Source organism: Corvus moneduloides, chromosome 8 (assembly GCF_009650955.1).
Source record: "Corvus moneduloides isolate bCorMon1 chromosome 8, bCorMon1.pri, whole genome shotgun sequence".
Lineage (NCBI taxonomy): Eukaryota > Metazoa > Chordata > Aves > Passeriformes > Corvidae > Corvus > Corvus moneduloides.
In genome coordinates, this window is record NC_045483.1 from 4,607,538 (window position 1) to 4,625,558 (window position 18,021).

An 18,021-nucleotide genomic window follows, 5' to 3' on the forward strand; every position below is an offset into this window, starting at 1 on the left:
TGAGACCTTCTGCAGTTCCATAAAGTGCAGTACTTTCCACAGCTTCCCATTAAGGAACACCTCCCTTGCTTCACCTGTATTTTGCCTGCTAAAGGCTGGATCTCAAGCGTCAAACTGTTCTAAATCAAAATATCTGTTCTTCCAGAATGCTTCTTTTTCAATTTAAAGACCTCTTCACGGAGAATTTTACTTTTCAAGGAAAGTGCATCCCAAAACCAGCTTATGTTTCATTCAGCATAAGCCCAACAAAGTGTGCCACTGTAACAGGGCAGGGCACAATCCTAAAATCTCTCAGCAGCTTGAACTTTGTGTGTTTTACAGCAAAACAGAACATGGTTTGTATATGTGAAATCACTTTGTTAAATATACTGCTGGCCCCAGCCTTGTTTTACCCAAGCATCATCTTCGCCCATTTCCACTAAATTTAGATGATATTCTCCTCAGAGGCTGGTCTTTACAAGACAGATTGGGTATTTACTTTTTCTCTAAGTGTCTACTGCATTCCTCCTAGTAGCACATTTATTCCACAGATCTTTCTACTCATTAAATGAGTTCTAAACTTAGCACAGGCTCTCCCAGCTTTAATGCAAACCATGTGCGAGGCTTCCAAATGACTCCCTGAGAGCATGAGCTGTGCAATGGTGTTCTCTGATAAACACATAAACAAAAACAACTCTGATCAACTGGTTCTGAGCGAAAGAACAACACCAACAGAGCTATTTCAATGGTGTTAGGGTTGGAAGGAAAGGCAGCCAGCAAAGGGGGTCAAGTACAGGGTGTTTCTCTAAAGCATAGATTGCTACTAGAGAAAAAAAGTTAAAAGAAACCAGATTTTTTTTACAACTTGCTGAAAACTTAAATGTAGCTGCCTTGCAAATGAGCAGTCAGTGTCACAAAACCCAAAAGCCAGAAGCAGATGCAGAAGAAAAAGAGCAGCCAAGCCTGGTGCTAACATTTCGACTGCAAACCATGCAAACCAGTTTCATCATCCACTACCTGCTGTGCTCCTTGGCTTGGTGGTATAAGGATGGCTTTATTGGCATTGGGGAATTTCTGACTGAAAATTAAAATATATAAATTTTATTGCTACTTCTTGTTATTTCTCTGTTAATAGTATTTTTTAAAATAATTTGGATTCTTAGCATATTTTGTTTTGCTTTGGTTGTTTGGTTGTTTTTTGGTGCCGGTTTTTTTTGAAGGGGTTGGAGTGGGGAGAGGTGTCATTTGTTTTGGTTTTTACAGTCTGGAAAGGAGATCAGAAGCTTCATTTCCTTTTTTTTTTACCACATTTCTTAATAAATTCAGTAGTTTTAAAGTAAAGTCTTCTCAGCCTCAGGATGACTCCTGAACAAATATATTTGACTTCCAAAAGCTTCCTGAGTGGAAGCTGTACACAATGGAAGAGAAATCCTCATAACTTAGTTATAGAAATTAACATATTCTACTGTTCCCAAACCTTGATAAAAGTTGGGACCAAATCCTGGGCTAACAATAAAACTTGGTAAGAATAATCAAGAACTGTGGAAGATTTTTCTTCTAAAAATTATTTATGAAAAAGTCTGTAATAGTTGTAATTCTGATGGCCTTGAGAGGGTCCACTTTGCAATGCACAAGGTGCAGCAGGTTTGCTGAGACCTGAAGTGGAAGCAAAATGAATCCTAACCCATTTTAGCATCTACCATAACATATGGAAGAGGAGAGGATAAAATATATACAGGTGTTTTAATTGTTGAAATGAGTGAATGACAACTTTTATTCCAACTTGTATCAGCATAGTAACTTCTAATGTAATTGTACACCAGTAGCCATAGCATGTCATTGCCTTCATTTCAAAAATCTAAAAATAAACCACCAAACACCACCGTGCATTAGCAACACACCCTGGGAACACGGGCGTAAAGTCCGGGATCAGGACACACACAGTGCAAGGTCATTTCTGAGCAAGGAGGAGCTGCTGGGTGCCAGGGCTCTGGGGCCACCACAGGCACTGCCCTGCTCCCAGGCTGGGGTGCTGGGATGCTGGGATGAGCCAGCCCTGCTCATCCCACGGGGATTCCCCAGGGATCCTGTCCCCCAGGGAACAGCCGCCAGCGCTGTGCCCTGATGCTTTGGAGCACTGTCACTGTCAAAGGAAAAAACCAGACAAAGTTGCTTTCAATTACCATTGATGACACTTAAATATGAGTGTAGCGGGGAGCAGAAGGTAAATGTGGGGTAAGTGGCCCGTGGAAGCAATTTCTGTAAGGTTTGCTCTAGGCTAGGAGGGAAGGAAAAGCAATTGCCCTGCCACACTCACCTCATTCTCTGCACTGCTGTTCTCATTGCCCATCTCGACTCGGATGTCCAGGATCACACAGCAATTAAAGAAAGATCACTGGAAGAAAAGAGAAAGCTCTTAATGGGCTGTGAAAAACCAAACTAAAATAAAACAACAAAAACCCCTGGAAATTTTGGAGGGGTGTCATCTCAGTCACCGTGTCAGCTGCCCCTCCTGACGTTCAGCCTTACAATGATTCTAAGGCATAAATTGGGGAAAAGAACTCTGAACGCTTTTATTTCCTAATGTCTCTCTGCTGTCTTCCCCACACTGGTTCCACTTATGCTGAAAGACAGTCCTTGAAACTCAGCTCTGTTACTCTGTTTCTGGATTATTCCAAGACATTTGAGCAGAAAGACATTTTCCTTGCCGAGGTTACTTGGGATGGACAGCCCAGAGGAAAACCTTGTTGTTTTAACTGTAATCAAACCACTTTTATTTCTTGAAATTCCTGGACCGAGCTGCCTGCTCACATTGTCAGAACCAAGGGATTAAACCTGACTGTCACTGAAACAAACAAGTTTCAAAAACGCACTCAGAGAAAGAGTAAATGGATTTTTTATCCTGATCACTGGCATTGTTCCCTGCTCTTCTTAGGCATTATTCTGTTACAGTGTTGTGTTCTAAACACATTCTTTAGACTTAACAGGATCTGCCTGCCATAATTACTGTTGGTTTTATACTAGTTCAGCTCTAATTATTTAATTTCAAAAAAATCCTCTGAGCAGTTCTAGAGTTAAGTGTCTCCCCAGGCATTGTTCATTTCTGTATTTTTTTTGGAAAGGGTACTCAATAGTAGAAGTACACACCAGAGATTCACTTATAGGCACTCACTTCTTGCTCTAGACATTTTATTTGGGGGCTCATGCATTGAAACTCACTGTATTTATTCAATTACTGAATAGGTGAAAATTACACAGTGTCTTCAGGTTTTTTTCCCAAAGACTTTGGGATTGGTCTGCAGCATGTGTCAAGAAAAACTCCATTAAAGTCAAAAGAGAGATTGCTCTTCGAAGTCTGTAAAAGAGAGATTGCACTTTAAACGCCAAAGAAACCATACAAGCTTTTAAGGAATGTTGTTACTTATTACTACAGTACATTTTTTAACTTGAAATATTATTTTACTTCACAGGAGGCTTGGAGAGACAGAGAGAAGTTTGGTGTTGTGCCCCTAAGCTTTGCTCTGTTTAAACTTGATTGTCTGCAGGGGATACAGCAGTGCTTGAACTTGCTGCTGTTGAAATCACTGGGACCAGGATTGCACTTTCAGTGATTAATTAGCAACGTGAGGTTTTATCTGCTGGGGTTGCTGCCAAGTCCTGTCCTGTTTTAAAACAGTTCAGAGCTATGCTGAAGACTGGATGTAACATTTTCAAAATCACTGTTCCCCAAGTATGCAGTACTCCATCATGGATAAATGCACACACACAAATCTTTCCAGGCTCAGCCCAGTGAAGTGTTCCAAGACAACACATTAAGATTACAATATTTTAAGTATGTATTGATATAATAAAACATTCTCACACTGTTAGAGCTGCTGAGTAAGGTTTAAATGCACAGGAGGGAAAGAATAACTCCACTATAGAGATATGCTTCCGTCAGCAGCCAGCACAATTCTTTAAGAGTGAATATAGTGGCATTTCTGTTCCCCTGACCTGCTGAGCTTTTCTCTTCCCAAATCTTTTTCTGTCCATACAGACATCATGTGAAAATACCTAGAGAGTTAGAGCTCTCTGAAGTGTCCCCTCACAAGCACTTGCAGTAATAACATAAACGGGGGAATGAATGAATGAAACTCTCCCAGATCCCCATGGAGTTGTTCAGTTAATTGGGGTGGGGTCTTGTACGTAATTGTGTAAAATGCAAATTTTGCTTATCAAGTTCTTAAATAGATTAGCCAATGTATGTCATAATGTTGTCCTATTTATTTTAGAGTATATTCACGCTAGTGCATAATATACCATCAACATTTCTGCACCAGCTCAGCCATACTGACTGTTAAAGACAGCAACTGCTGATAGAGGCCAAAGTTCTAATATTGAGTGGAAAGATAACAATGCTTTATTTACAGCTTTTTATTAAAATGCACAGGAATCAGAGTAGAAAATGACAAGAGCACAGCAGAAGTGCCAGCTGTCGAAAATCTCCACTAACACATCGTATCATATTGTCTACCCACTCTTTTCTTTCCCTAGAGCATGAAATTTCCCAATTTTCACACAATTCTCACATTACCATCTGCTTAATAATGAAGATAAATGTAATAAATAGGAAATAAAGACATTGCAGATTCTCCAATAATGAAACAAGTGATAATAATAATAAATTGTGCATTACATTGCAGAGTGCTAAGGTAATTTTTTAGATTACAGTGTTGCTGTAATCCTTTTTACATACATTATTTTTAAATCATTCAATGCACGAGCATTACTTAGGTTGCAAACTACAAGTGCTTTATCATATGTATAGAATTTCAAATCAACATTACAAACATGCTGAAAATCCATCAATTAAATAAACATAGGTTAACCAAAAGATAATCTTCATCACCTTTCTATAGTATCTCTCACAATTTACATGTCATTATTGAAATTATTTGAACACTACATATTTTGAAAACAGCTCAATGGTACCAAATTGGTTTGTTCAGCCTGCAGAGACTTTTGAGCTGAACAACTGCTTTCCTGAAAGCAAACAAGAGGATGTTTAATGTTGCACTTACATTCCAGGATTTATCTGGCACCTTTGGCTTCACCGACGCTTTTAGAGCGTGCCTTCAAACCATTCCTTCCATCTTCACCTCACCAGTTTTCGCCTGATTTTCCTCCTACTTCTCCTCAGACTCATGAAATGTAGGCATTCTCTCCGAGACCCACCTTCATAACCTGCTCAACAACCAACTTGCCTCCACCCCAGGCGAGAAAGAAAACAAGTTACACCTCCTCGGCCCGGCCTCCCCCTGCTCCTGCCAGGCTGCTGAGGCTCTCTGCATGCCGTAAATCCAGTGCTAATGTTTTTCACAAAAGCAACCCCAGAGAACATCAGTTTTGGGTCAAACATATTTCACTTCTACCGTTTCTTGGCTTGTGGTATAAGCAGTACTTCTTGCACTGCAGAATTTTTTCAGTGAAACTGTGTCAATAAAACACTGGAATTATGCGTGTGTTGTTTTCAAGGGAAAATTGGTATTGGGGGGAATATCTATTCTGCATTTTGTTTTCAGGTTTGTTTATGTGTTTAAGCTCATTTTTCATTTTCTCGTATTGCCCTTGAAAGCTGTCAGAAATACCTGCTACCAAATGTTGATGTGCCTGTTCAGGTTATGGTGAAATAATTTCCCATTTAATCATCCTGAAGGGTGGAGACGTGACAAAAACGCTTTGAAATGTGATGTTGCAAGAAGTACTGGTTTATGGGCGAGCTAATTGTTATTATTAACTCTGATTGTCCATTCCAGCAATGCTTCCACAAAGGGGTGCTGAGAAACACAGCTGGTAACCAGAGTATTTATCATAAACGCCAAGGGATTAATGAGTTTCTGTAAACACCAGTGGTGCTTTCTGGTGCCACAAACCAAGGAAATGGTCCACTGTGGGTTTATTGCACCTCGAAGAGTGTGAGGCAGCATTGCTGAATCCAGCATGGAAAAGTCATATCTGACATGAATAAAAGGCAGGATTTCATAGGGCAGCCACATGTTGTCTGCTGACTTTTTTTCCACAAAGTCTTGGTCTACAAACTCCTGACTTGGAAACATAAAGCCTGTGAAGAGCTGAAATGCACAGTTGCAAGATCAAGGGCTACATGAATAGCCCTGCCTTTTAAATATTTTTTTTTTTAATGAAGTTGGTGATCCAGCATTCTCTGGTCTCTCCAGCCCAATTCAAAATCCAGTAAATGTGAAGTTCATCAATTCAAACTTTTAGTGTGTTCTTCCTTAGAAAACAAAGCAGGGGCATTGCACAATTGATTGTTTTATATACAACAAACTGCAATATTTTTTGTTTAGGCTTTCTGCCATGAATTTAAGAGCAGGGATCCTGTGGGAGCTCAGGAAAACACAAGCCTGGTAATACATCCTCACTTCTGGTAGCTGCATTATTTCCTCATAAAAGCAAACTGAACTCACATTTGGGGCTATTCCATTTCTAAGCTAAGGCCAGAAAATGCCACAAAGTGAAAGTGAAGAAGCTGCCTTGCAAAACAATTGTCTGGCAGAAACTTTGGGGGAAACGACCTTCAGTAATCAGTAGACCATGATTTCTGATTGTGCACTTTTATCAACACACGTGCAAAGCAGAATCCCTCTGTTTGGCTAAGTTGTGTAAGGTTTGCAAAGCCACACAGGCGACTCCTGCACCGGTGCCAGAAGCATGAGCCCTGTGAAATGAGGGCAGTGACACACACCAGCACAGCCACCCTGTGCTCTGATCTCTGGGCCTACAACGACACTGACTGACAACACTGGCATTGTACCTTTGGGTCAGTTTTCTGCCCCACTCTTGTGTCTAAATTAGGATTCACTCAGGTCCTGTCCCGGCTATCCCAAGCTGTTCCCACCTTTGCAGATGCTGATCTCCTGCTATGTTCCAGTATGAAGCGTAAACCACCAGCTCTGAGAGAATTCCACATGCTCTGATGTCTTTATTTATTCTCTTTGATTTTATGATGGAACTGGTGGGAGAAGAAATACTCACATCGGGCCACTTTGCTGTTGTTTGCTGGAATTTCCCCTGTGGTTCCCTCATCCACTCTTCATGCTCATCCAGGGAGAGATTGTCTTTTCTTGATCAGAACAGGATTTAACCCAGGAGGACTGGAAGACTCAAACTAGGGGAAGATACAGCTCAGACTTAAAGGTAAGCTATGTAGTGGGTTAATAAGGTATTTCAGTAAGATCCAAATAATTTGCCATGAGTGATCAAATTTAATCCCAGTATGTACAGTATTGGGTACACTTACCAACCACACACCACACAGGTATGTTAGGTTCTTGTATATTGGTGACATGCTACCTTAGGTATTTATATAAGACAATTTAGTTTGAGGTCATTTTACTTTATGGTACAAATACCACCAAAATAAGACAAAATGTTTTGTGTTCCTTACTTTCACGATTGATACTACGTATAAAGCATTTCAAAGCTCTGCTAAGCACTGAGCACACTATTACACACCAGCTTTTCCCATAGGAAAGAGAAAAAAGGGGAGGTGTTCACAATCTTACTCTGATCTTGATATAATAGTGCAAAACCATTCTTAATTTCTGCATATTCCAACAATATCACAGAGATCTCCAAGAATGACTGACCTATGACTGTCCTTCAGCTTTTGCTTTCTCACAAATCCTACAAGAGCAAATACCAAGATCTGGGGGGAAACCATAATCCATGATAGAATTAATAAACAAGTAATGCTTTTCAAGTGCACAACTTGATGGGAAAGATGTTGCTTAGTAACATCAGCAGCTGGATCTGCTGTAAAACCGTGATGTCGCTTGGCAACAGAAAGCTGAGCTGGATTTTTGTGAGAATTGTGAAATAGTATTTTCATGCCCTTCCCCCAAGAAAACCAGAAAGTGCCTGTGGGGATCACATCACTGAGCCCATGTAGGACTCAGATTTACAGGACAGCAGAGGATGCAGCCCAGCCTTGGCTGATGTGTCCCACTTAATGTACGAGTGTGACAGAAAAGAAACAGGGACACTGAGTACCTGGCACTAAGAGACTAAAGCATGTTTTAAAAAACAGATTATGAAAGTTAAAAATTATTCTTCCCATTTCTGGCTAATTTTCAGTCAGGCTGACAACCTGGCCTGGAAAAATCCAGTTAATGGCATACTTCCATTGCTTCTAATGAGCCCCATGTGGCACTTCAGGGCACTCCTGCATCCTTCAGATGTTTAAGTTATGTTTTATGGCACAAAAAGTGCAGAAGAAGACACATATTTCTTTGGAGATTAATGGATTTGCCTAAGGTTAAAAAGCTCACCAAGTGGCAGAGCTAGGATGTCAGCAGTGGCTTCTTCAGCGTGCTCCAGTTACCAGACTATGCTGGAATGTGAGTTAATGTTACTGGAACCTCCATGAGGAGGTGCCCTTCCTAAGGAACCACGGGGGTGCTAAATAATTTTGTTTTACTTTCTATCTAGTAATATTTTCCCAGCTTGAAAAGGAAAGTCTGTCATTTCAGCTCTTAACAGAACTTTCCTAATACTATATAGTTTCAAACAATAATAAATAAAAGTGATTATGGGAATCTTAAGTGTAATTCTGTTGTATCCTACTTAACTGCCTCTCTGGAAGACGAATCTCAGATAAATTTTGTGTTTTATCTGCCAGTCCCATGAGGGGGTCATGACCACCTCAGGGTGTGTAAAATGGTGCTCAATGCCTACATCTGTGGATCTCAAGAATCTTTCCCTGGTGTGTTGAGCGTTAAATGTTTTCAGGTCACGTACATTCCCTTCTGCTGCACTGGTTGCAGATGTCAAAGTACTGCATAGAGCTTAGTCCTTAAAAGTGATGCCAAAAGTTTTTCATAAAATATATATGATCCAAATAGGAATATCCAAGTACTGGAACATTTCCCTTTCCAAACCACATTTATACCAGCAGTTTTTCACCAGATTCCATATGCAGCGCTTTAGTCAGTGGGGAGGCTGTGGATTCAGATGAAACACAGAGCTCTGTGCAGTGGCAGTGGCCCTCTCCCCATGTCCACATGCACATTCCAACTCTGGAGAGCTGGATACAGACTCCTGTTAAAGTTCTGAACACCACAACCAGTTAATAGGCCTCGGGAGCTATCAGGGAGGCTGACCTACATAGCTCACCTGGTCAATCTGTGCCTATCATTGTGCAGGACTGCAAAATGCTTCCTTATTATTACTGCTGGCCTTTTATAAACAGCTGATGATGATTTATGAACAATATCTCCCCCATGCTTGTATTATGAGACACGTATGACTGTATAATTCAGGTCCATAGCCAACTTGACAAAGTTTACATGTGTTTTCACACTCTAAATGCAAACAGTCATTCCCTCAAAGTGAGGAATTCCTGATCCTAAATCTCACAGCTGAGGCAGGAAGAACATAACTCTGACTCGGGGATAAATTCTGGAAGCAGTGGTAGGAGGTCTGATGTGAGAGGTGGATTTTCAGAAGATGCTCTCTGCTCCTCGAGCTGGTCTGCCTGCTCTGGTGTCCCATCTCAGCACTGGGAATGGTGGGACACAACTCAGAGAGACAAAAATCCATGTTATGTGAGACAGAGGAGGAAACAGGGTGGGCATCAGTTGGCTTAACGTGTCTAGAGGCACATGTAGGGCCTGGGAAGAATGCATCGCAACATGAATTATTTCTTGCCTCTTTTCAGGTCCTTCTTCCTTCAAACTATTTTTCTTGCTTTCCCCTCTGAGTTTACCTGTTTCTTCTGTTTGTGCATTCCTCTTTTTCTCCTCCCTTTATCCAGGAGATTCAGTGGAAATACAAGGGAGAGCAGAGTTGCCACAAGGTCTGGTTTTCTGAGAGCTGATGGGAATGGCAGGGAAGAGGCAGATCTAAAGCTGCTTGGGGGGAAGGGGCTCCTTCCTGCTTGTTCTGCTTTAGCTGTGGGGTCTGAACCAGCTGTCAGCAACTGTCTCTCCCTAACTGTGCATGGCAGCGGTGTTTCATCTCCCACTTTCCTGGCCTGAGGTGTGTGTTGACATGTCAGAGTTGGCAGGTTGCAGCTGCTTTCTGGGCTTTGTGCTAACACACCCTCCCATGCCCACACATATATTCCAGGAGAGGAGGACTTGTTCTCGGGCTCCTGGAAAGCCTCCAGCACTCAGAGACTCTCCTTGGGCTGAGGGGAGGATGTTTATGGGTTTTCTGTCTGCTGACACAACACAGGTACATAACCATGTACCACACAGTCACACATATATACCCATGCATATATTACATATTACTTATATATCAATGCAGATGTCTTATGCAGATTATATCCTTCATCCTCAGTTAGAGGCCATTTAGCCTGAGGCTCTTTTCTGTAATTTCATGATAGTTGTTTGATCAATGGGTGAGAATAAATTAGATGGTAATAAACTCAGCTACTGTATATCGAGCAGTGATCAATACTCTAACTCCAGAAATGCTGTGTTTTATCAGTAGTGAGAGCAGGCTGTGAAAATAAATCTCTCAGGAGAGCTGCACATCAAGACAACATGTTAACAGCCAGACAGGGGTTAGATTTCAGATTCTAGCCAAGCAAGTATATTAGGTTTTTGCAGGACTAACTCTGGGAACTGAGTCACTGACCTCTGAAACTGTAGTGCTCATAAAGGCATGAATCCTTGTTTCCAAAGATTCCCATGTTTGGCTGAGAAAGTATTTACTTTGAAACTAAATTTGTTGAGTTTCTTCAGTCTTCTGCAGCTTGAAAATTATTTTTTATAATAAGTATTATATAAAGTAAGCACAACACTTAGATGTACTGTAAGCATTTAGTTGGATTACTTGTACAAGTTCCCCACTGAATCACAAAGCAGGAGAATGCTGCTGACATTTTAGAAAAGCAGAAATTGAAGCACAGGGGAGTTGAGTGATCAGGCCATTAAAATGTTGTGTAATCCTAGGCTAAGCAGGTAAGTACAGCTGGTGTTCAGCCCTCAAAATAACAATACAGAATGAAGATGATTACTGGTTTGATTTGGCATCGCTGTTCTAAAAGAACAGATTATATTTTACGTGAAATACGGCCTGGATTATGGACTTTTCTAAGCATGTTACACTGATCTAGCCCTGAACAAAAAGACTCCATCACATTTCAAGGCTAATCAGGACCAAAATGCTTCCTCAGGTTTATTTGTAAGGTTAGCCAAGAACAGTTTTGTGCAGAGTAACATCACAGAGGTATCCTCAAAGATATCATAAAAAAAACCCCAACAAAACAACAGTAAGGTGAAAATAATTTTATGTGCTTTTTTTCCAAAGGATAATAATTGTGTAGTAATGAGAATGCTTCCTTACTGACATTACCATAGTTTCATACCTGTTTCAATGTTTAAAACTAATGTAATGAATTAATATTTAAGCTGAATGTAAATTATAAGCCTATTTTCTCCCTGATTCCTTTGATTCAACTAAGCAGGATTGCAAAACAAGGTTGAGAGAAGTCAGTTAAAGCCAGTCCTTCAGGTATTTATGATGACCTGGTGACAACAAATGGTGCCTGAACTGATTTACTCCCCTCTAGACTGAGTTTAATGTTTGCCTTTGTGGCAGTGGCTTTTTTAGAAGATGATCTAATGCTGTGCTGGTGGGAAGTGGTCCTAGTGATCCCTGGTGGTTGGTGGAGATAAAGTTACTTAAGCTGCTCACTGTTGTTACAGATGGCACAACTCTTCATCCTTCTGACAGACCTAAACCTAATCAGCTTCACCTAATGACAGATTTAAACTCTTATAACTTATTGCCTTCTCCAGCTGGGTTTCCACTATTTATATTCATGTTCTCACTTTCCACTAATATGAACAATATCCAGTTTCAGAAGTTCACTCTTAATTTACAGGTGTACTTTTTCATCGGCATTTCATCATCATTAAGGAATATGTTAGTTGCAGGCTTTACAGTACCTTAACTCAATCTCGGTTTTGGTTTGGGGAGGGTTCCCTGGAAACCAGACTCACAAACCAGTTGTTATACATAATTATGCACTACACTGGCACTTTTAAGCAGGGATTGTAACACTGAATATATAAAATTTCTACTTTAAACAGGAAACCATGACAGCATGTAGGCAACTAAATACCAGTCACAAGTAAAAAGTGGATTTTAACCTTATTTCAAGTCAGTGGAATGAGCACAAAATAAGGCCTACAATTGTTTGTCCCACTTAAGGTTCATATGGATAAAGATTGGTTTCTTCTTCTACCCAATGTGAATCTTCTTGTACGAGTAAACTCTTAAGGATTAATTGGTGAACTCCTGTGCATCTAGAAACGAGTAATACTTTTCTCTGAAATGTGATAACCCATAGATTGACTCAAGCTTCTTTAAACTTCATATGTAAGAACAGAACTTGCCACAAAATCATATTATGAGATATATTAGTGCAAAAGGCTTAAGCATAATTTCCAAAACTCTTGAACTTTTTACCAGTAGAAATGATTTATTAGTGCCATGGCTGAAATATTTGTTTTGGGCTGGTGAGTCTTCATGCAGGAACTAAATATTGCACATAGGACAATTAAGAAATGTTAAGACTCGTTTATTAGAATGCAAGGATATTTCCATGGTCAGTGATCCTTACACATTTCACCCCTTGGTGTGAGCATTGCAATGATTTAAGAGCCTACCACAGAAACTGAACCCCACACACACTTTATGTAGACCATGAATTTAAACCTCCTGCCCCTTGTATCATGCAGAGATTTTCATATGGGTTCAATAAAAGTGTGCAATGCTCCAAATGTGTGGGTAAAATCAGGTCTTTCTCATCAAGAAAGTGGTTAAGTGTAATTTTCATTTTACAGTTGCAAGTTGGATGGAAACTGTGAGTAACAGGCAGTGTAAAAAGTAGGCATGCAACTTATCCCAGCAAATACTAGTAATTACTGTAGTTTCAATGGTATCGATATGCTGTAGATATAAAACACAGACACATGTACAGAAATGTAGGCAATAGCTCAAATCACAGTTGTATTAGAACTGACAGCTTTGCATAATGGAGCACATACATCCCCTGAAGTGCTGGAGAATTCATGCTGAAAACAAAACAGAGCACATTAAAATGTAGGCAGATGAGGTCAAAACCTGCAGATTTATTAAGCTGTGCTGTAAAAACTGGGATTTTGATATTCATGAACAGCTTCTTCATACTTTTTTTCCCCCTTCCCTTACTGCAGCAATCTTTGTGTTTCTGGCTTCAACCAGGACTTGCTCATGATGTCAGTTTGCCAACATAAAAACTGTTTGTGCTTCAGAAGATCTAAAAGGATCGTCTCTGCCTCTTTTGGAGGGTTTGTGAAAATCTGACAGTGAACCTTCAGTGCACAGAAATGGTGCTGTTTGGCTGACACTTCACAGAATCACAGAAAACAGAGCTGAGGAACAAATCCTTCCCGATTTTAATATCTCCCCAAAAGAGGTATATTTTTTACACGTCTGCTGGAGGAGGCACATTTTGGGAATGGGACATAATGTTCTGAAATCATATTTACCAAAGAATTCCTTTGTCTAAGTTGGTCAGTTCCTCAGATCTATTCTGCAGAAACATCTATAGTGTTGGTCCACTGATGAAGTTTTCTGGTTTATTTCATTGTTTCTAGGGAGATTATCTCATCATCCTACTTTCTTACTCACAATTATACTGGTCATGTTCCCTTCTAAAATATTCCTGTAGAAAATATAGCAGCTGCTCATATCAAAACAGAAATATTAGCACAGCATTAATCACATTATGTTTTGGTAGCAAGAAAACCTCTTTTCACCCAGTCAGGTTGCCATGAACCAGCAAATCTTCTCTGATTACTTATACTCAGAAAAGCAGATTTCATCTAGATAATAAAATAAATCATTCTTACCTTTTATTTATGCACAGACCCATTAAAGTCCTACAAAACTCCCTGCAGCACACTACTGTTTACACATAAAGCAAATAAATATAAATATCCGAATCCATTTGCAAGGACTCAAAGCTGGCAGAACCTTGGGTTTGACCAAGAAAAAAGAATGCTGGCTGGATCTTATGCTTGCTGGGAAACCAGGGAAGTAAATGAGTCTGTCAAGTTCTAACTAGCATTTAATGACAAATTTAACTTGGCAAGAATATATAGTTCAGTATTTTGTCAAGCTTGCTGAGGCTTGTATATTCTGTGTATGGATCTTGACCAACTGCTGTATTTTCATAGGATCCTGCATTAAAGAGCTTCTAATGCAAACATACAAAACTTAAATCAAACTTTGTTTCACCATGTGATTTTTAGAACACAGTACTTAAAAAGGATTATGTCAAGAAAAATAAAAACTATAATCTCTGATGGCTCTGCTCTTATCCTGGCTGTCAGCAGTGCAGCTCTTCAAACCATTAGTTTCTGCAATTAAAGGTGGAATCAATTAACTGCACTTAAGCTATTCATTTAGCTTTAAGCCTAGATCATAGAAGTAGGGTAAATTGTTACTCTTTTCAGACTTGTTATGGACTTTAGTGATAAAAACCCAACTATAATGTAGCTTAGATCAGCTTAGATTGGCTACTTCCCAGACTAGGTTGCTTCCCACAGATTGTTAAAATGCTTGATGAAAAACACTAACTAGGTAATTCAGGAGCATGTGCAAAGTGCTTACTGATCTCCTTAGGCCAGGATACCAAGCCTGTCATTGTCACAGGACTCTGCCTTAGAGATGGAAAAATGACTGGATGTGATGCAGATGCAGATGTCAGGTTACTTAAAACTAAGCCAATGAGGATTAGGTCATCCACCCATAGGCCCATCTGACTTTTCTGCTCAACTACCAGCACTTTTTCCTGTCCAAAATCCCTTTAAAACAAGATTTATAGATTCGATGTATTAACATTTAATTAGTCTTTGAATCTATAATGAAAACATTTTGGCATGAAGGGATGGAATTTTTTTTTAACTCCTACATGTATAGCAGGTTTCTAACCTGTCTTTTGGACTGTGTAAAGGGAAAAAAGTCTACTCCTAGGTAGTTAGCAGCTTGATTGTGAATAGCTGAATCATGAGAACAAAACTCTATTTTTTAGATAAGGTCAGATTTTGTAGGAAATACCTGCTTCATAATACAGATAGAAGCATGCCTGCCATTGTCATCCTGTTGCTGTCAGTGAGATTGTTAGATTTGCCTGAAGCTAAACCTATTTTTTTTAACTTGGAAAACAGTTTCCAAAACATTTTGATAATATAAACCCTGTTCAATATAAAATCCAGAAATAACTGAAGTGGTCATGGCACACTGACAAGGGATTTCAATATAATGTCGTCAGTGTTAAAAAGACTAACATAATCAAATTTTTGCTAATCTTATTTTGATCTAATTAGTTTTCCTAGTGGGTAAGACTAGAAGTGACTTCAGCTACCTGAAGATCTGTAAGTTTTGGATCACCAGAGGCAATACTGTACCTACAACTGCTCAGTGTTGTGTTTTACGGCCTGAAACAAACTTTGCTATGCATGAAAGGACAAAACATCGTAGACAGTTCCCACTTAAGAACATCATCAAACATCTGCATAATCTGTGTAGTGAGCAGCCAGCTCATTTCATCCCTGAAATTCTGCATGAGAAACACACATTCTTGTTGTTACATGGCAACTTAAAAACAAGCAATCCTTTCTGACACAAACCCTTAGAACTGTTTCTGCAAAAAAAAAAGAACAAGTGGAAGAGAGCCACATTTAACAACTCCAGCATTTGCAAATCGTTATGACAGTCTGTAATGTTGTAACTTGTTTTTAAATCAGCTATTTTAGGACATGCACATTTAATGATCAGTCTCTTGGTCTTAGAGATATACTGACTAAACAAGACATCATCCTGTAGACGTACTATATAGGGTATGGGATTGTAAAACGAGTTATACAAGAGATCATGAAACTATAGAACCTCAAAGCAGAAACTCTTTTCTTCTGGTACAGAGAAGAAAATTCTTTTACTTGTCAGGCACTCCCTTTGCCTTTTTGTAATGTCTAAAACATAATTAGTAAACTGTTTTGAGTCTAGACATTTTTAAATTTAAAGAACTAATAAAAAATTACTTACCCAATCTTCCTCTAGCCTAAAAATGAAAATGCACCACTCTGTCCCTGATTTTTATAACCTTCTGCACTCCTTCACTCCTAGCTGGTGTGTGGATCCCCTTTCTCCCTGGATCACATGAAAGTGTTCTATTAATGTGAATTGGCTGATGTTTGAGAACACTATGCTGGAGAGCTATGAAGTGTAAGGAATCTGACCCAGGGAGCTGTGGGGCTATGACACATCAGTTCTTCACAGGAATTCTCAGTTGCTGGATGGGAATGACACGGGACAGGTCCTGTAAACTAGGTGCAGCACGTTGGCACTGTCATTGTTGTTGTTGGGATATAGATTACTTAAGGCAGGGAGGTGAGTTCCATGTTAAACCAATGTAACTGGAATTTTACTCTCTGGCTTTTCACTCCAGAACTGTAACTTCCACGTATCAGGCTGTCCCTTTGACCTCCCAAGCAAAGGCTGGGAAAATGGATCAACTTAGCATGTGACAAATGTAAATAACAACAGCACTGCTGAAAGTGACAGCTGCCTTAAGACAACCACTGCAAGTCAGCGCTGCTCCGCAGATTTCCTAAGGAATGCCTTGCTGGAGCTCAGGATAAACTTTCAAAGCCTAGGAATGCTAGCAGATTACCTGGCAGGATGGAGAGAAGGAAAAGGAAGTCTTCTGCCTCTGTTCCATTCTTCATCTCTTTGCCTGTGTTCAGTTTTCTCTTGCCCCCATGGGCAGAAAAGAGGGAATGCAGCTTTGTCTCTTCCCACATGGGATGAGATGGAGCTTTCAGCCCACTGGTTTGAATGGAGTGGTTGAAGTTAGAGGGTATTTTTGTGGGAGCCTATCAGGGAATCAACCCATGTCACTTCAGCAGAGAGTTGTCTCAACCATAACCCCCCAAAGTGCATCACTGCAATAGGAAACCCGCACCAATCACAGAAATGTCTTAAGCAGAGCATGTTTTCAGTTACGTGGTACTTTTGGAAAATCCTCCCTTGGAATACACTAGTTCAGAAAGGAAAAAACATTGCTTTCATAATAGGTTGTGAGTTACAGGCCTTTAAAAACATAAATATATCCACATCAGCACAAGATATGAAGAAATGATTGCTGGGATAGGATTAAACCTATCACAGAAGTGCTTAGGCTTAAGTCAGTTGTTTGCGTGGTGTTGGCAATGTCTAAGAGGTGACAGTTTCTAGAGACTGCTATAAGGAGTAGTGAATTTCTGGTTTTTCTGTGAATACAGAAATTATTAGCATATTAAAATTTTTATGTCCAAAAAATTGCCATGTAAAATACGTGCACAAATCTCTAGAACGCTAATTGGCCTTCTGCTTTTGCAAAAATCTGACATTGTTCCACATTTGCTTTTAATTTGTTTGTTCCTCTGTTCAAAATGTGCTGGAGGGACCACCAAGGCTGCAGCTGTCTGGCTATTCTCCACTCTGAGGCATCATTGATATATGTATATATTTCCTGCTCCTTCTTGCAAAGATTTTATTATTTTATTTTATTTTATTTTTCTACATTGCTGTTTAATTGTAGGGAAAAAGTGGAAGGTTTTCAGTATTTTGGTCTCCAGCAGCATGACCTTCGTATGTTTTTGTAGCAACCTGGTGTCAAGTCTTTCATGTAATGAAACCTTCCAAGTCCTTAATAGGAAAGGGTTTCTGGTGCCAGTGAAGGTTTGATCCTACCAGGATTTTTTCCTTGACATCCCACCAAACTGGGCCCCAGTTTTTTTCATAGTTCTATTAATAATTGTTCTTTCATATTCCTCTGAAAATACCTTCTTAGACAGGCACTGATGAGATGGGCTGTAACCTAATCCATGCTGCTGAGGGAATAACTGGTGACAGATTTTCACCTCCCACAGGATTATCTGTAAATACAGAAATAAAAGCTGCTTCAAGAACCAAGTATACAAATTTACACTTCTACAC

General features: G+C 39.7%; 1 protein-coding gene across 15 annotated transcripts in view; it reads right to left on the reverse strand.

The window, feature by feature from the left end:
- TACC2 (transforming acidic coiled-coil containing protein 2) overlaps nt 1-17,272 on the reverse strand; it is a 130,060-nt gene extending 112,788 nt beyond the window's left edge. For 6 of the 15 annotated variants that reach the window (XM_032115831.1, XM_032115827.1, XM_032115823.1 and 3 more), the window contains exons 1-2: nt 5,040-5,208; nt 2,297-2,374 (exon numbers count right to left, since the gene is read on the reverse strand). In XM_032115831.1, the coding sequence (XP_031971722.1) occupies nt 2,297-2,329 (33 nt within the window). In that variant the 5' untranslated portion in view covers nt 2,330-2,374; nt 5,040-5,208. Of the gene's footprint in view, nt 1-2,296; nt 2,375-5,039; nt 5,209-13,889; nt 14,910-16,086 lie in introns of those variants that run through there. The other 9 variants (XM_032115834.1, XM_032115828.1, XM_032115824.1 and 6 more) reach the window with 5 other exon arrangements.
- Nucleotides 17,273-18,021: the final 749 nt, after the last annotated feature.